Here is a 19,382-nt window from a genome sequence, read left to right as displayed (position 1 = left end):
TGCATAACAGAAATTTGCAGTATAAAACACTTACCATTGCAACGAACGATTCGTTCGTCGGCGCGTCAAATTCAACCTTTTTTCGGTTCAGCCGTGCGACGTAACTCATCCATTGTTGCACTCACAAGATTATTGTTGTTTGTAACAAATATATGTATACACACTGGCCGCGTGAAAATTTGCACGTGATTAGAACTTGTGACACGGCAAATTACCAAAACACTCGCGTTTGCTTCGTTCGCCGCGAAAAGTGAATGTGGACGGTACGCGAGGAAACGCAGAAGTGACGGCCGCTCGGATAGTGGGGACAGTGGGGTGTGAGGGATAGTACTCGGAATCCGAAGAAGTTGATTCCTTCGAGAGTTCCAAATTTCTGTGAAATCTTAAAGGATTGTGCCGGATTTGATGTACAACAGTAACACATACCCTGACTTTTCGTAGGTCGTATACGATGCAGAAACCAACCCAAAACTCGCTAGCGTATCCGTAGCGTATACCATCTACGAGAAGTCACGGTATGTAGTTTTATAACGATTTCCACCAAATGAGTAACATTCAGGTAGTTCGTCTAATGTAAAAAAAAATTTTGGTAGCATCATTCAGAACTAGGCGTAATTGACAAATGAAACGAAGCAAATAAAGTATGAAATCCTTATTTGTTGAGAATTAAAAACAGAAAAAATTGGCAAGCAAATTCTTCATCAGAATTTTAACAAGGATCGGCCCTGTAAAATATTTGCCACGAATCTTGAACCGTTGTATGCAGTAATTGTATGTATGTACAATGACATAGATTTTTTGCAGGATGTATTTCTAGTATTGTTAAACACATCCGGTTCAGAAACAATTTCGCGTATGTATCAGGGTAATCTTTAAAACAGGCTCGGACGATTATCAACCGGCTCCCCCCCCCCCCCCCCCCCAAATTTGCTATAATAAATAAATGGTCTGTTCAAGAGTATAATTTTTTATCTCAACCCTAAACCCTCACGCCTATACTTGCGTGTTTCCTGCAATTTCGGTATTTATTTTACTGCCGCATCTAATCTTTCGGTCAATAATCTGTAAGTATAACAATTTTGCGGACATTGATGCTACTATTAGATGAGGATATCCGGAGCGTATATGGGGCATTCTATGTCAATTATTCGCCATTTACATCTGCCTTTTCGACGAACAGGAATTAAAGGATAGGTATTTTCGTTTTTGTTAATGATTTTCTATCAAATCGATGAAAAAAGGTAGATTTAAGTGGTGCGTACTCGATGTAGAATGCCCCAAAACCCTTCAATAAAATAAAAAAGAATAATTTTCTTTGCGGAACTACGACTCAAAACGAGAAAAGAAACAGTATGTTATTTTAATATCGGGTTTTGGAAAAGCCATGAGCATTTAAAAAAAAAATTGTGCGATATTTTGATAAATTTATGGTGTTTGGATGGGTTGAGACAAACATCTAAAATATTTCAGAAAGACTGCTTTTGGCAGGTACAAAAAAGTGTAAAATTTTCAGTAGAATAAAAATTGGTCGAGGTCACGGGTTGGTCGGTTTCGCATGGAATGCCCCGTTCACGTATAGTCGGGCTACGTGTGATTACGAATAGTTACCGCGATTGTGAACTGATATTACCATTTCCCAACGATGCCTTATAATATGCACGAATTTCGAAATCTAATGGTTATTCTGAGTGAGTTGTACATTTTTTCGTATCCACCTAAAAGCCCATGCTCTCGTCGGCACTGCAGATTGTTGCTTTAGCAGAAACATAGGACGTGTGCGTATTACCATGTCGTTTTATCATCTGGTACCGCTTCGGTCGACTACAGCGCTTCTGGAGGTTCAACGTTGAACTAAATTACAGACTTCTCGTGCATCAGAACGGGCTCCTGTCACCTGAAAATCGCCCGCACAAATCGTGCCATATTTACAGCAAACTGACTGGTGCTATAGGTTTTCCCGGATTACGTGTGTGTTTTTGTACGTCTGTATCTCCCTGGCAAAAGTGAAAGAAATTCTGATATCGTACAAACGGTGAATATTCAACAAGTCGCTAGCCCGATCGGCCATCTTTGACGCGACGTGATTTTATTGAGTTCATCATTATTTTTATTAGACGTTATCAGTGATCTGAGATAGTAGTGACTGAGATACAGACGTACAATTTTATTCAAGCTATCTTTTAAAAATTTTCCCAGTCAGATTCATACCCCCGTTTTATCAGGATTTGTGCGGGCGATTTCCCCGCTTCTGACGTCACGAAATATATATAGGACATGCCAGGTCAGCGGGACCTTAAGTAACAAACTTATCGCTATTGGCTCGATCAAAGTAAAATGATGGGATATTCAGCCATTATGATCTGTAGTATATCCCGCTCTTCAATTTTGCCTCAACTGATGTTAAGAAGGTGGCGATGGCCTGATAAAATTCCCCTGGTTAAAATTCCATCAGAAACCAATAGAATATGTAACTGAAATGTATAAGAACTTGACGGGATTCTGTCAGCTTTATCCGCACAAGTGATCCAACATTGAATTTCTGTCTGCATCTATCAGTTTCATGTACGCATGACTATGAATTTCAGACGGTATTTATTGGACTTCTAACTGCTTGACGGCGTCTATCCGCAATTTCATATACAAATTCTATCGGCCTCTATCCTCATTCGCTCTTTACAACAAGCCATCCGCTTCTGTTGGCAATTACAGACAGCCCGTCTGTCCGAATGTGTACGCAGCGCTGAGCAGCGTGCGAATTCATCTGGATCTATCCGCAATCGCGTATACAAATTCTATCGGCTTCTATCCGCATTCGCTACCGACAACGAATAACCCTCTTCTGTCCGCAATCGCGTATACAAATTCTATCGGCCTCTATCTGCATCCGATAGATAGCCTGTCTGTCCGGTTTTCATGTATTATCGACACGATGCGTTTTTAATTGCAGCATTTCAATTTCGTAATTTTCACTCTAAAATATAATACCGGTAAACGGGGAATTTGAGTCTGGGTTTTACATGTCGGATTTCGGTTTCTTTCACCCAACTATAGTCAAGGAAAAATAGTTTTGTTAGCCAAAGTTTTCTTCTGTAGAAACCAGAACGATATTTCAGAATTTAAGAAAAATTACTTTTCTTGATAACTTCAGTTTCGCATTCCGGTCACTTGTATAAAAAAATAAATCATTATTAAATGATATAATTTTAAGCAAAGCGGATATACAGTATTTTTTTACATTTATTTTGTCCTTCGTCAATTCAGTCTTTATTATAATTGTATTGTACTATAATAATCAGTGTACACAAATTTTAACTTATGGTAGGATTTTAAACATCTTGAACAAATTTTAACATCAGCCCTGCAAAGAGTAAATATTGTCTGACAAGTTTATAAACCCTGTCTATGCTATATAGCTGTAAATTTTTTTTGTACATAGTTTATCTTAATCTATGATGCAAGGAGATTTGCAAATATATGTCAAATTGTTGACGCTCAGAAATAGCAGTTTCTCTTGGATATCGTCCATGGGGATTCTTCGATATTCATCGCTTCGCCTTACTCTCACAATGTGCGGTACGTGCAATTCTACAACCACATCAATATTCTGTGCATCGATATAGGTCCGACCATCAACGAGTACAAATCCAGTTATTTGAACTATATCCGTTGTGACCAATTGCACTACGGAATCGTTAGTTTTTTTGTTCGGCCGATATCGTGCGCTGTGAAAAGGGGTATTTTTGAATATACACCGAGCGTATATGACTTCCCCGTTATCATGTACGACAGGTTTGCCAAGCAAAACTACATTGTCAGGTGTTATTGTGCAATTCGAAGTGTGAGGACGGCCGGCAAAGAGACGCTTGCAGTAATTCTGGCTTTCTTCCGAGAGTTCCATGTTTTCCCCCAATTTCCATTGGAACATATTTTTATTGAGGTATCCCATTGCGATTTGATCGTCAACCCCTTTCGGTCCATTGACTTGTTGTTTTAGTCTGTAATTGGTACTCTCAAAACTGAAAGCAGAAGTCGTCCACAACGGTCCTGACGATTTCACGGATTTCACCACATGCAGTAAGCTATGTACATTGAATGTCACATATTCTTTTCCGTATAAAATTTCAAATTCAGCTACGAATTTCGTGAGATTCAGTTCGCACTTATTTAAATCTGCTTCGGAAATTTTGTTTTGCAGAAGTATGAACGAACTGTCTACTAAAAGTGATAGGTGTTCCAAAGCAGCGTCTGGTATGAGACCGTCTAAACAAGGGAGGCTGTAGAATAATAACCATGACTGCCATTCAGAAGCTTTCCACTTGCCTCTTTTCGATAATTTTCTCGGCAATCGATGAATTTCGTGTGTAGGAGTCATTCGCATCAATCTATCGTTGATTTGATTTTGAATGGCTGGGGCCAGATAAATTGGACTCCCGGGAGTTGTCCAAATATCCCACAGAAGTATTATTACACCGAGTAATATGGCGTGCATGTATTCAAAGGGAAATCCCCACACCATATTAAATAGGAGCAACTGTAACAAAATGCTAGCTCCTTTGACGCCATTCACAGGTTTCCGAAGTCGTGTGGCATTTTCTACATCCTCTTTATGAGACTCGTGTGTTCTCCCGTCTGCGTCTACTTCGCCGAATAAATAGCGCACAGCTCCACGTACATAATTCCCATGAGCATAGCACCAACTACAGCTGCGATATCCGTTATATTGTAACCTGCACTGGACAATAGGTCTTGCCACGGAGTCACAAACGCAACACAGTGGTATTATTTTGAAAGTTGTCTTTCGGCCCATGTCATTTTTCAATTTGAGGCCTCGTTCGGTTAGGTGATTTGCCTGTGAAACGAACTGTTGGAGAAAAGTGTTCATCATGGTAGGACTGGGTTCCTTATTTCCAACCCATAATCCAGCTAGAAGGACGTGCTTAAATCGCAGATGGGGAGGTAATTCATTCACAATTAATAGCAATGGCCAACTGCTTCTATTGGAGCTATTAAAAATCGGCATTCCATCTGTATTGAAGTTGTACGTGAGGACATGATCAGCATTCTGAAAATATTCCCCAATTGCCGCTCTATACAGCTCGCTGTCATAAATGTCTGTCATTACGGTCGGTGGTGCACGAGCGAGCGCAGCGTCTCGTGTTATTAAGTTTTCCATTAGGCTCTCACGGATCTTTCGACTACTCAAGAGTTGCTTAAATTGGTACTTCAAATCAATGTAAATGAACCTATTCGGCGATTGCATCGTCAGATTTTGTAGCTGAAGGCACTCTTCGCAAGTAACTGAATTATTTTCAAATTCCCTTTTTGTGATTGGTCCCAAAATAGGTATTTTGCATGAAGAGCAAAAAAAAGTGTAAGTCATAACATCTTCAGGCGGCTCGTACTTCTTTTTGATTTGGAATTTGCTAATTGACCAATTCTCATACCTTGGTCCGGCCAAACATTGTATCATATCCACCAGTGCTTTTCGGGCCTCATGGGATACAGAAAAACGCATACAATATGCCATGACCATTTCCATAACATCCGACACGGACAGAACAGATTGATCAAACATAATATCGTCGTCATTCACACCGTCTTCTCGCCCGACTCGTTCGTGAGGTTCATCTTCTTCCGAAGTTTCAGAATCGTCAAAATTTTGTAAATTGTCGTGCGAATCGTGGGAATCGTCTGATTGTGAGTCATCAGAATTTTCTACATCGGGATCTGTCAAGTGCTCTTCATCCGACACACAGACATCATCATTCTCCTCATGTGACATATTTCCACAGCAGTCATTGCTTAGATCAGGCTCCATCGAAGATGCAGCAGATGATTGATTAGAATCGGAAACACAATGTGACGTATCATCCTCGGTATTTAACAACATATTCTCGCCCGATCCCACAGAATTTTGATCTGAAAACATTAATTGACTAACAATAACTTTGGCACAAGTAATATAATAACGTACAAAGATTGACGTCCCTGTACTCAGCAGAGCAATGTTGGAGAAACCGAATATAATTGGTACCATAATTAGGTGCTTTTTAGGTGCTAATTAGGTGCCCGATTCAAGAATTTGGTGCTTGATTTTTTAATGAGAAAAAATCGATTATTGCCGCGCGCTGCTAGCGGGACGTCATGCTAGCAAAGCACCCCACGTAACTCGACAAGTACCGGGGTTAGGGAGAAGTACACTTCGTACGAATTAAGTGCTTTTTAAGTGCTACTCGGGTACACTATCCAGAATTTCCGGGATTGATTTTTTAATTAGGAATAATCGATTTTTGCCGCGCGCTGCCAGCGGGCCGTCAGGATAGCAGAGCACCCCACGTAACTCGACAAATACCGGGGTAAGGGAGAAGTACTCTCCGTAGGAATTGAGTGCTCTTTAAGTGCTACTCGGGCATGCTATACGGAACTTCCGGGAACGACGTCTTGATGTACTTTCATACATCGTAAACGTTGTTTATTAACACATACATTCTAAAATCACGAGGTACGCTGTATGTATGTATATCAAAATACCAGCAATATTTTTCAATTCTTTCCACATCTCGTTTTTACCACGGCAAAAGTTATTCGATTCCAACCAAGTAAATAACCTTCCGTCTGCACACCTCCGCCACGACCCTCCGACTGCATATAGGGTCAATCTGACCCCAACCGTTTTCCAACCAATTGTATCGTACTAAATGAACCGACTGCGTATTTTGGTGACGGGATGCCATTAGAACAGAGTAGGAATCGGACAATTTGATGACTATGCGTTAATTTTGGTGACTGTCACGAATGTGTATTTGTATGAATCGGTTATTTTGATGACTGGGATTTTTTGGCGTGATCCTGAAAATTCGAAAATTTTGTTGCCAATTTCTGCCCAAGGCGAAACCACAATTGCATAGCTGTGGCTGTTGTGATAGTTTTCCTTTCCCCTGGACTCGCGCGCGAAGCGCGCGACGCCAGTTGCTCAGCAAATTTACAACAAACCTCGTACCTAGGCACCCAAAAAGGTCCGTCATCAGTATATACGATACATGTAAATATATAAATACGCATTATTATTTTTTTTTTTGCACATACAATTGTATTTTACCTATTTTTGGGCACTTCGATTTTAGTATTCTCAAAAATCAACGCTTGGGCCATAAATAAGAACAATTTATTACAAAAAGTGTATGTGCAAAAAAAAATTAATAATGCGTATTTATATATTTACATGTATCATATATACTGATGACGGACCTTTTTGGGTGCCTAGTTACGAGGTTTGTTGTAAATTTGATGAGCAACTGGCCTCGCGCGCTTCGCGCGCGAGTCCATGGGAAAGGAAGGCTATCACAACAGCCACAGCTATGCAATTGTGGTTTCGCCTTGGGCAGAAATTGGCAACAAAATTTTCGAATTTTTGAATTTTCAGGATCACGCCAAAAAATCCCAGTCATCAAAATATCCGATTCATACAAATACACATTCGTGACAGTCACCAAAATGACCGCATAGTCATCAAAGTGTCCGATTCCTACTCTGTTCTAATGGCGTCCCGTCATCAAAATACGCAGTCGGTTCATTTAGTACGATACAATCGGTTGAAAAACGGTTAGAGTCAGATTGACCCTATATGCAGTCGAAAGGTCGTGGCGGAGGGTCGTGGCGGGTGTGTGCAGACGAAGGGTTATTTACTTGGTTGGAATCGAATAACTTTTGCCGTCGTAAAAACGAGATGCGGAAAGAATTGAAAAATTTTGCTGGTATTTTGATATAATACGTATACAGCGTATCTCGTGATTTTAGAATGTATGTGTTGATATACAACGTTTACCATGTATCAAAGTACATCGAGACGTCGATGCCGGAAGTTCCGTATAGCATGCCCGAGTAGCACTTGAAAAGTTCCTAATTCCTACGGAGAATACTTCTCCCTAATCCCGGTACTTGTCGAGTTACATGCGGCGCTCTGCTAGCCTCACGTCCGGCTGGCAGCGCGCGGCAAAAATCGATTTTTACTGATCGAAAAATTGATCCCGTAAATTCTAGATAGTCTACCCGAGTAGCACTTAAAAAGCACTTAATTCCTACGGAGAGTACTTCTCCCTAACCCCGGTACTTGTCGAGTTACGTGGGGTGCTCTGCTAGCCTGACGTCCCGCTGGCAGCGCGCGGCAAAAATCGATTTTTCCTAATTAAAAAATCAAGCACCAAATTTTGAATCGGGCACCTAATTAGCACCTAAAAAGCACCTAATTATGGTACCAATTATATTCGGTTTCTCCAACATTGCTCTGCTAAGTACAGGGACGTCAAAGATTGAGAACCGAAGAAAATATGAAACAATTACAAGCTGACCCTAAAACGTGTCCTATGTCCCATATTCTAACTTGAATTTTATTTCCAAGAATTTAAAAACCGATATATCGTGATTTTTTTCTCACATAAAACAAAAATGTTTCAAGCATTCTAGGCGAGCTGGATATACAGTAATATCCTTCAAATTCTAAGCAATATACTTTTCGAACTCACGAGTTCATAAATTATTAACTGTAATAATAAAAATCCCTAAGGTGAAGTAGTATAAACTCATATGCATCATCCAAGACAAATGTACGAATTTCGACGTTAATAAATTTTTACGGCTCATTGTAACTATAATTATAGCGTGAGCATAGATGACGCAAAAAAAAGATCTTCCACCTTTTCCAACAGAAATAGCCTATACATGTTCCGCTTGCAACCTGGTATAGGATAAATTATAGGCGCGTGGTATTGGCGTGTGTTAAAAAAAAAATTGCATACTCCACATTTGTACCAATTAAACGGTCTTTGGTTGGACCAATACCTGATGCGTCGACGTCGGTTTCTGGTGGCGGAACAGTTGCATCAGCAACCCAAAATGAATGAGTCCTCGTAGAAACCCAATGTGGTTGGTACTCTGGATCCAAGAACAGTTTGTAACGTTTACGTGGCTTAGGATCTGCTGCTCTTTCATTTTCCATGTTGGAAATAAATATCCTTTAATTTTATCTCGATGATTCACTGGTATTTATTCCAGATTATCGGAGTTAATTACTGTCACACTGAAAATACATGATAATCAAAGGATATTCACGCAGTCATTCACTAATCCGCACGGAAAATTCCGCGATAGGAAATGATAAATCATAATTTAAGTGTGTTATACAAATTTATAGTTGCAGATCGAAATCATATTCATAATAATTCACTTGATAAATCTTTTAATGCAATTGATACTATTTGATACACTAGTTTTTCTATTCTCGATAATTCAATTCCATTTATGAGTGAATGGGACATTCCACCGCAATCATCAACCAATTTTTCGGCCCGAAAAATTAATGCGATTTGCCTCATAATTATTTTCCTCTTATTCTGTGACCCATCAAGTAAATTAGTAGATTCAACAAGCTTCAGTCCAATAGGACGTACCTTTCACGAGGAATGCGATATCCAATTTTTTTGGACAAAATTTGTATGCGCATTCTTATCGCAGATTTCGAGTCACAATGAAAATTGAAAAAAAAAACTTATGTGTGAAAAACTCTCCGCTTTTCGGATCCATTTTTTAGTTCACATTGACTCTGCCATAACCAATCAAGAATCACGATTTTTGACAAAACAGAAACAGCGATTTCTTTTGCGCCGCAATGTCTTGTCATTGTTTCGAATTTTTATTCTGACAGTTGAGATTTTTCCAGTCATAAAAGAAACAAATTTTCAGAGTGGGAAGGCTGTATAATATAGTAGTCGCGCGTGAGCTACGATTAATTAATAAAGAACGGTAAATAAAATTCTCTTTATTACAATTGTCTTTATAAATCAATCGTACCTAACGCGCGCGACCGCGTAGCCTTTCCATTCTGAAAATTTGTGTTCATGAGTAAAAAAATCTCAGCTGTTAGAATAAAAATTCAAAAGAATGATACAACATTGCGGGGCAATAGAAATCGTTATTCTTTGACAAAAAACGTGTTTTGGAGGTCGTTTGAGCAGAGTAAATGAAAGATAGAAAATAGTTCCGGAAAGCTGAGAGTTTTTCACACAGAAAATATATTTCTTCAAATTTTTATTGTCACGCTAAATATACGATAAAAATACGCATAGCAATTTTGTCTAAAGAACTGGTTAGCATATTCCTCGCCTGAACATGCAGCATACGACGTCCTATATCGGATTGAAACTTGTTGAATTTACTAATTTACTCGAGTCACAGAAAGTAAGGAAAAAAATTTACGCAAATCGAATTTTTCGAGCCCAGACAATGGTTGATAATTCGTGAAGCGCCCAAATAATATCTGAATATTTCAATCATTCGTTATTGTTTTTCATCCTTATTACATTTACATCCCTGCTATTTAGCATCCGAACCTTAGAATAATCACTTGTTATTACCTGTATATAGTAGTCACGCCAGTTCCACTCACGCCAACCACTGTGTACGCGATAGCTCGCTAGTTAGCGAGTTGACGCGTTCTCGTTGTAGCACGCGTGGATGGGCCTGAACGCCGGCATACCCCCTCCTCGCCTCATAAGGCTCACGGGCTGTGTGCAGTTGCGCGCGCGGTAGTTCACACGAGCTTCACGACCACGTGTATATTTTGAACTGACGGGTGAATATAATAACACGAGACAATTTCTAAGTTATTACACCGGCATACAGTGTTTGTTCAATATCAACACGTAGCGCGGAGCTACTGGGGATAATGTTCGCGTTGGTGAAGTTCAAAGTGCAATGTTCACGTCACGATATGAAAAACATTGTTCCCGTGACAAAAATTAATCACTTTGATGCCGATAACATCGATCATCGAAAGTATTATAATATCAAGTGTGGACCTGCAGGCTCATACTGCCAGGCTATCATACTCTGTGTTGACGGTAAGTGTATAATAAATAACACCATTATTTATCAGCTATCGGGTTATATATTCTAATACGCGAGCCATATCATCGGTCTGAGAATAATACTACATATGCCGAACGGATGTTTTGTAGTGAGATTTTTTAATTGAATTACCAATTAGACCTATATATATTAAATAATTATACACAAAGAAAACCGAAATTCATTCATTTTTTTTATATTCCGGACGTTTGATAATTCATACATTCCGTTACTTATTATGCAAGTATTTACAATTATGGTATATTTTTTTTTATCGCTATAAAATGAGAAAAATACAACTTCGAGTGAAGTTAAAAAAATGTTAATATAATCGATAAATCCTCACTGTTCGCAGAACTATACGACAGGCCCTCAAATGTTTATATGAGCGATATATTATCCTAATTCCCATCATATATACGCGTATATTAACATTTGAAAGAAAGTATCAAAGGACACCGCCGCCCTGAGCGTCAAAGACGGCGGTGCGCATGAATTGTCTATTTATTTTCGACAGTAAATATTCGTGTTTGATGATAAAATTCATACCGCCGATTTGGGGATGAGCTAGGAGCATTGACACAATTTTTCAGACTTTTGACACCTCTCTAAAAGGGGGAAATAACTTATGATTCGACATGCACCAGTCAGCTGAACATGTTTTTTTTTCAATGCTGAAATAATAGAAATTAATTCATGTATTTCAAATCATTCTTGTTTTATTCTAACTTTCCTTTGTCATTTCACATTATATGTCATGAAATTATACTTTTTTTCATCAATTTTTTATTGTAAATTAGATTTTTCACTTCGAAGGTTTGTTATTCTGGTTATTCCGTCGGTTATTTCAGTTGATCCCTTGATTCAGGATTTCGATGTACTCGAAAACTGACCAACGAAATCATTACATACTTTCGCAATGAATTATCAAGAAATTATTAGACAGTGGAAAGTCATTTTTTTTGTCATAAAAATCAAGTTTATTTTTTTCAAAAGCAATATTTAGCGGGCTTGCTCAATGCTTAACAAGTTCGCATTTTTTCGACATCCGAACAATGATCCAACGTTACATGGAACAAATTTGGATTGCCAGTAGTTATTTATGATCGTCACTTGAAGAATTCACGATAATTCATGTTTAAATCATTATCACAAACCAGAGTGAAAATATAATGTATAGGATGGTGTGCTATTTTGAACACGTTTGATTATTCTGTTTTCAGACACTATTGAAAAATTACGAGCGAAAAGTGGAGAGAAAAGGCAAGTTGCACCTCCTTCGAATTTGATTTTGTCAGCTTCGGAAATATCTTCAGAAGACTCCGACGCATTAGCTAAACGTGCGAAAAAGGTATATAGGTACATATAGATACGAAGCTGACGATGTTGTTGTTGTTTACTACCAGATGTTGCAGCACCTACACAAAGGTGTATATGGGGCATTCCAGCCATAATCACCCAAGATTGGACTGAACGTTTTTTTTAATAATTTTTGTATAGTTTTACACGATGGAGGTCTATATTGTGTATGTCAAAGGAGTGTCATGGCAGGAGTTGTGTATGTCATGGCATCTATGAATTAATTCTTTTAGATTTTTACTTTGAACCGTTTTCTCAGTATAAATATTACAAACGTCGACTAGTATACATCCTTCGATCTTCTTGCAACGAAGCACGGGTATTCCACGTCGAAAATAGTATATTTCGATACAAGAGGGCAAACAAGCGTTTTGCGCAGTACGAGTCTGAAGGCAGCACGAAGCCGAGGCTTCGTGCGCCCTTCAGACGAGTAGTGCGCAAGAAGCGAGTTTGGCCTCGCGTATCGAACACTATTTTTCTTTGTGAATGTATGCGAAAGTCCGCGCTGTGCAGTGCTTGGGGGCAGCGAAAGCCGGCTTCAGCTCACCGCGCGTGAGAATAAAATTTTGCCTACCGCTAGGCGGTACGCAAAACATTTTGCCCACCGCTTGCGGTGGGCAAAGTATTTTGCGCATCGCCTGATGGTAGGAAAAATTATTCTCACGCGCGGTGCGCGAAGGCCGGGCTTTGGGTGCCTCCTAGCGGTGGGCAAACGAGGATTTCGCATGCATGTGTAAAGAAAACTCAATTTTTGACGCCTAGACCATTTACTCTTTCTATGACTTTACCTACAATTCAGATTAAAAAATCGTTTTTCAGTGCCCATAAATATTGGTGTTAGTGATCATAGTCTATATTATGGCTTTTCCTGTTCGGAAATATCATATCTCATCCCATTAGGTTCAGAAAATTACTGATAAAAAGTTTATTATTAGAAATATACTGATTTAAAAAGTTTATTATTAAAAAAATTAAAATTTATGAATTTTTGCAACCCAGTAGGATGAGATATGATATTTTCGAACAGAAAAAGCCATAGTGTAGACTCTGATCACTAACACCAATATTTATGGGCACTGGAAAACGATTTTTTGATCTGAATTGTAGGTAAAGTCGTAGAAAGAGTGAATATATGGTCCACGATGGTCTAGGCGTCAAAGGTTGAGTTTTTCGACGTAGAATACCTGTGCTTCGTTGCAGGAAGATCGAAGGTTGTATATTAATCGACGTCTGTAATATTTATCCTGAAAAACCGGTTCCAACTAAGAATCTGAAAAAATTCATAGATGCTTCTTTGATGTACACGATATAGAACTACATCGTGTAAAATTATAAAAAAAGAATAATAAAAAAACGTCGAGTCAAATCTTGGATGATTATGGCTGGAGTACCCCATATAGATAATGATTTCATGATTGTACGCTTATTTCATAAAGGCACCATCGCGTCATGAATCTCAGAAGATAAAACTAAAGTTGAATGAAAAATTAGAAGCACTTCGACAAAAACACGTTGCAGAAGATACGATGACACCTGTAGGAAATGAAGTGAACACTATTGAAGATGATCAGGAGAATATCGAACCTGGTGAAGTCCACAATGATAAAAAGAATATGAAAAAAAGTGGCCCGATTAAACGAAAAGCTACGGTAGGTTACTTTGAAGATTTGTTTTTTTTTTTTTGCAGTTTTGAATATATCTCTGAGCACGAATGTTACAAGTCATCACACTATGCTTTATCAGTGGAACTTATTGCAATTGAGATTCTTAGATGAGATATGAAATTCAATCTCGATCAATAATTGTTTCTATTGTAAATTTTTTGAAAGTAGCTTCATGGATTTAATGATCAAGTTCGGCCCACTGGCCTGTCCCCAATTTTTGTCTTTGATAGACAAGGTTAGGCTGTATCAAATATAGGTACGTCTTTCAATATTTCAACCCACTAATGATGCAGAACTAACGTTACATATTTTTTGCAACATCTGCTTCTAAAGTATGATTTTCGAAGTACGTGTAGCGTGCGTAAAGTGCCTTATTCCTACCCTCAGGCGAAAATGAGGCACTTGCATTACGCGCGCCACACAGGTTACTAAAATCCTATTTTCCCCTATTGCAGGAATGATGAAAAATAGCATGTACAACACGTGTAGATTGGCCGATAGCCAGCTCGTGTGAAAGCAGCACTCGCCTTCGGCGCGCACTACCAACCTCACACACTAGACGGAAATCGACCCTACTCCACACTGTCACACGATGCACTATTCCGTTCAGCCGTTGTATATTTGTATGTTTTACAGGATGCAGACGGCTGCGGTTCAGGGAAAAAATCTACAAGATCTCACGAATCCTTCGGTGAACCAGTGGCTGAGAAAATGACCAAACCACAGAAGCCCAATTCATCGGTAAATATTATAGAGTAACCCATACGCACTTTATGATGATAAATGACATGCTCGTTTTCACATTTACGATATGTAGGCTGATAAAGTGAGAGAGGCTCAAAGCTCTATTCTGACGGAGCCTAATGCGATGACACCAGACGATGTAGAACTTAGCAAAAACAAGCAGTCGGTGAGTGCTTCAAATGAAAGCCATGTTTGATTATGTAATTGTATATGCTATGTACATTATTTGCAGCCGGATAGTGGTCTTGATGTAGGTAAAAAATCCGCTCAGTCTCCCAAAGCCTTAGATAAACCAATGGTCGAAAAAATAGTTAAACCTGCAAAGAAGCCCGATTCGTCTGTAAATATAGAGTAACTCATACACACTTATTGTTACGGTGAATCAATGCTCATTTTCATAATTATAAAATGCAGGCTGTTAAAAAGAAGGGAAATCGAAGCAGTAGTATGACGGCGAAGGACAGTAATACATCAGCGGCACGAAAGACGACCGATAATACCCTGGACAGCAAAAACATGAATTCGGTAATTGGTTCAATCGCATATTTCGAACTGAAATTCTATTAGGTACCCGTTATATTCCCGATGAGCAGTTTGGGCTCCATTGCGGACTGCGTAATGATATGAAAGAAGCCCAGAATAATGATTCCGTCTGTATAGTGATTTCAAATTAGTTATTTTCACAGACATCACTGACATTCAATACTGTGTGTTAAATTGCTAAACTTTATTTGGAACTTGCATCTTTTTCACAAAATTGTTCGAGAATTATTGCGATGTATGAAAAATTTTCCAATCCTAAAATTGTACAGCAGAAATTCGCTCAAGAAAGATACAAGACAAATTCTTTTACAAATCTGTACGTCGTTTTGTCCATGTGTAGACTATACATTGATATTGAAAAAAAACTATCATACATACGTATACCTCGCAGTAGTTAATCAAGTTGGTGAATCTTTTCCAATGTAGTTACGTGACTGATGCAACGAACAAATGACGTATCAAAAAAATATATATATATATATATATATATATATATTTTGTTGAATTGTGTTATGCATACGAAATTGATGGTTGGATTGGACCTGAATGACATATGTGATGATAGTAATTGAATTGGTAATTTTACAGGGATGTGATGACCTTAGTCATGCAGACCTCTTGCAACAGATTAAAAATCTAAAGGCGAAATGTTCCAAAGATGAAACTACGATTGCCAGTCAAAATTTAATGATGAAGGAACTTACAACACTGAACATGGAACTGCAGCGCGATGTCATCCAGTATTTCAAAGAATTCAAAGGTACGCATACATTATTCATTGACAATTGATTTGACAGATATGCAGACCAAGGTAGGCAGTGTAAATCGATTGTAGATTATGTAATTGATCGTTCAAAATGTTCTTAAGCCTACACAGCACTACGATTATTATTGACTGTTTGAAAAACCTTCTTTACTGAAGGTGGGGGGCTGGGGTGGGGGGCGTCACGTGTAACGCCACGCCAGGCGCGTTACGCTGCGTCCGTCACGCTGGGCCCGTTACGCTCAGAGGGGCGGGGAGGGTAGGAGGTTTTACGCTGGGCCATGACAATTGTTACTATAGAGATTGGTTGCCATGGTAACCGTTACCATGGTGGCAACCGATTTCCATGGTAACGGTTACCATGGCAATCGTTACTATAATGATTGGGTACCATGGTAATCGTTACTATGATGATTGGTTACCAGAGTAATCGTTACTATAGAGATCGGTGGGGGTTTCCGGAAATTCCTGGGGTATTTTGGGTTATGCTCCATTTCCCAGTGAAGGGGAGGTGGGAGGGGATCCTGACACGGTGGCAAAACAAATTTGCGAAACTACGAAAATTGCTCGAAATATACAATAACCTTACGTTTTCTGATTGAGAATTTTGTTAAAGGGGTTTTTCAAACCAGCTTTTAGCTATGTTGGTGGGAGGAAAGCTAAAAGCGGTTCAATTTGAACTGTCTCGAAGAGGCAGGTTTTCATTATTTTTCGACTATAAATTGGTACATATGCGGCCGCACATGGTCAGTCCTGCCGAAATCATTACCTTTTATATGGCGGGTTGTAGAAGCATCAGCTAACTGTCGATCGTCTATTGCACAAGTATCTAACAATCGAGAACAAGAATCACTTTCATTTTCCTACTTTTCACGACGGCTTATCAGTTTTTATTGTGCTCAAAGTTTATGAAGCGTTGAAAAAAAAGAAAGTAGATTTCTATACAATTTTGGAAGTATAGTATCTTTAGCTCGGCTATTTCTCGGGAAATAATTGTTTGAAACATGATGATACCATCGCATTCATAGCTGTCAATATTCAAGATACCACAGATCAGATTTCATGTAATCCAAAGAATGCCCTCCACCGGCTGCTTGGTTTGAACGCGAGGGGGAAGTGACTCGTTGATTCGAATTACGAATAGGTCCATAAATTGACGAGAATTTACAGCGGCTTGATTAAATAATAAAAATTAACACAGAAAAAAAATTAAACAAGATCAAAAAACTGTACGTGAATTATCGAACCTCCGAAAGAAAATTGAAATTGAATTGAAAAAAATAAGGTCAACTCATTTGAAGACACAGAAAGTACCAAAGAAAGATTGAAATATTCAGATATTCACCCCAATGAGTATATTATCGATAATTATTCTCGAAGAAATAAATCAAATAAGAAAAAACAAAATCACACAAACAATTGGATTAAATGAAACGAACTCATTTGACTGATCAGAAATACGAATAAAAATCACAAAAACAATAAGATATTTACTCTAGTTGAAGTGAATTATCGAGAATCGTTCGAAAACAAGTGAATGATTGGAATTATTCAAAATTAGGTTACAATTGCAATAAATAAATTCGAGTTTGATTCATTAATTTCAACTATTTCATCCCAAATAATCAATTTGTCACTGGAATCTTGAGGTATTTTCCCCTTAGCGTGAAACAAAACCTGAAATGAATTATCATAAGTATCAGTCACTGAGTAGTATATACGTGTCCACAGTTATGTCGGAACAATATGACGGAGTCATACGTAACTTGGAAGGTTGTAATGCACCACCACCTGGACATATTTCAAACGACAAGGTAAGTTTGCACACTGACGAGGCAATGGTAATGTATTTACATGAATTAATTGTCGACCATATACCATTTCACAGATTCATTTGGGACATAACGTATGGATCCCCTATAGTACGTACAATGGTGCCGTCAACAGGGCAAAGTCGAATCAGATGTTCGTGAAGGAAATCGCCGTAGCAGTATTTGGATACGACGTTCTGAAAAATAGCAGTATCACTGGTACACAATCAAATAAATTCAAAGACAAACCGGCAAAAGCAAAATTGGATGAAACAAAGATGCTCGCTATAAGTGGTACGTCTTTCATCATCTGGACTACATTATCAAGCCTATACATACACATCCCCAGAGATAAACCCGAGTAGGAAAAGTAACTGTGTTAGTATGCAGTAAGGAATACCTGTATTCCACAACGGAGATAATACCCTATTGGCATAATAGCGCATACGTATTCAATCTAAGTATCTGTTACCCAAAACCATTGTTTGTGATCCTTTTTCGCAATTCAAGCGCGATGATGATGAGTCTGATTATACGCCAGCTCGCGTATTCGTAATATCGTCATTCTTGGCCCGCAGACAGGCATATATACTGAATCGCCTCCGAATCGTTTTCCGAACTTACGCACAATATAACCAATTCTTACAGATATCTACCGTCACCGCTTACTGGCCATACAGAAGGCTTCTGAATTCAATACGCAAATGGAATTATCAAAAGTAAACCTTTACGTCACTAGGAAGATATCCGACCTAAACAAACTGAAAAAGACTGATAAGCCATCGACATCATCGATGACATCAAGTGTACCCGGTAAATTAAAACTTGATCATGATAGAGTGCACGTAATTAAATACATTTAACCATAGCGCTACATATCGCCTTAGCATGTATAATCATGAGATTTCATCGGTGTTGTACATTTGTACGAACCATCTCCACTTTCCTACAGTTGACATTTGAGTTTACCACTAACCATATTCTTATTATACATATATAGACATATATTGGCGCTTCTGTGATATTGATTATTTATATCTGTCTCTAGAAGAGGATGATCAGAAATCAGACGCGGGGGATGATATAGGCACCAACTCCAACATTACTGACGATGTCGGAAACTCCCCTATTAGGATACTTGAAGATCATGACAATAAAGAAGAAAATACAGGTTTGTCAGTTTATAACGTCAGATTAACATATGTAAACTTCGTAGGAAACGAAAACCGTGCCACTTATGAAGACTTCTGCTTTTCAACATACTTGTTAGATGCGGAACACACGCCGAATGAGGAACTCAGCGAGTAAGAGCGAGAGTCAGTCACGTAGAGACAGTCACGGGATGATTTTGTCATATTTGTATTCTCGCAATAAAAACAATTCAAAGAAAAATTATCTCTGCGACGTATGGCTCATTCTAGGTGTATATACTTCACTCCCGCTTATTATGTACATGTATGTTATTTCAGTGCATAGGTGGATGTTAATATATTGCAGGCTTGAAACAAATGAAAGACGTCATCGGGTGATCGATCTTGCTCCTGCCGTGGGACCTATATTCAGCTTTCTCGCGATCACGACAAGGTCACACGTTTG

The 19,382-nt window shown here is 38.7% G+C and overlaps 2 protein-coding genes across 3 annotated transcripts; one reads left to right on the top strand and one right to left on the bottom strand.

Moving 5' to 3' along the window:
* Positions 1 to 3,442: 3,442 nt before the first annotated feature.
* On the bottom strand, positions 3,443 to 10,481 carry LOC124299537 (uncharacterized). Its single transcript, XM_046752800.1, has 3 exons — positions 10,410 to 10,481; positions 8,839 to 9,076; positions 3,443 to 5,919 (listed from the first exon to the last, which is right to left on the bottom strand). Exons 2-3 carry the CDS (start codon positions 8,993 to 8,995, stop codon positions 3,443 to 3,445), a joined length of 2,634 nt encoding a protein of 877 aa, XP_046608756.1. The 5' UTR covers positions 8,996 to 9,076; positions 10,410 to 10,481.
* A 91-nt stretch (positions 10,482 to 10,572) lies between these two features.
* On the top strand, positions 10,573 to 19,154 carry LOC124300548 (uncharacterized). Of its 2 annotated transcripts, XM_046754765.1 has the most exons (13): positions 10,573 to 10,895; positions 12,126 to 12,253; positions 13,698 to 13,910; positions 14,562 to 14,666; positions 14,743 to 14,835; positions 14,902 to 15,009; positions 15,084 to 15,194; positions 15,801 to 15,972; positions 17,707 to 17,789; positions 17,864 to 18,080; positions 18,435 to 18,599; positions 18,835 to 18,957; positions 19,057 to 19,154. In XM_046754765.1, exons 1-13 carry the CDS (start codon positions 10,721 to 10,723, stop codon positions 19,092 to 19,094), a joined length of 1,731 nt encoding a protein of 576 aa, XP_046610721.1. In that variant the 5' UTR covers positions 10,573 to 10,720; the 3' UTR covers positions 19,095 to 19,154. The 2 variants fall into 2 exon arrangements, with proteins under 2 accessions (XP_046610721.1, XP_046610722.1); XM_046754766.1 differs by lacking the exon at positions 10,573 to 10,895 and having other exon boundaries at positions 11,957 to 12,261; positions 18,835 to 19,154.
* The last annotated feature ends 228 nt before the right edge of the window (positions 19,155 to 19,382 follow it).

This window comes from Neodiprion virginianus, chromosome 3 (assembly GCF_021901495.1).
Source record: "Neodiprion virginianus isolate iyNeoVirg1 chromosome 3, iyNeoVirg1.1, whole genome shotgun sequence".
In the NCBI taxonomy this organism is placed as follows: Eukaryota; Metazoa; Arthropoda; class Insecta; order Hymenoptera; family Diprionidae; genus Neodiprion; species Neodiprion virginianus.
This window is presented reverse-complemented; position numbering and strand designations above follow the sequence as displayed.

Excerpts from the sequence above, each read along its gene's own strand:
- LOC124299537 (XM_046752800.1), bottom strand. The coding sequence starts at position 8,995 with ATGGAAAATGAAAGAGCAGCAGATCCTAAGCCACGTAAACGTTACAAA. Across the intron at positions 5,920-8,838 it reads AACCGACGTCGACGCATCAG|ATCAAAATTCTGTGGGATCG; the intron begins GTATTGGTCCAA and ends TAATGTTTTCAG.
- LOC124300548 (XM_046754765.1), top strand. The coding sequence starts at position 10,721 with ATGTTCGCGTTGGTGAAGTTCAAAGTGCAATGTTCACGTCACGATATG. Across the intron at positions 13,911-14,561 it reads CGATTAAACGAAAAGCTACG|GATGCAGACGGCTGCGGTTC; the intron begins GTAGGTTACTTT and ends TATGTTTTACAG. Across the intron at positions 18,081-18,434 it reads AAAGATGCTCGCTATAAGTG|ATATCTACCGTCACCGCTTA; the intron begins GTACGTCTTTCA and ends CAATTCTTACAG.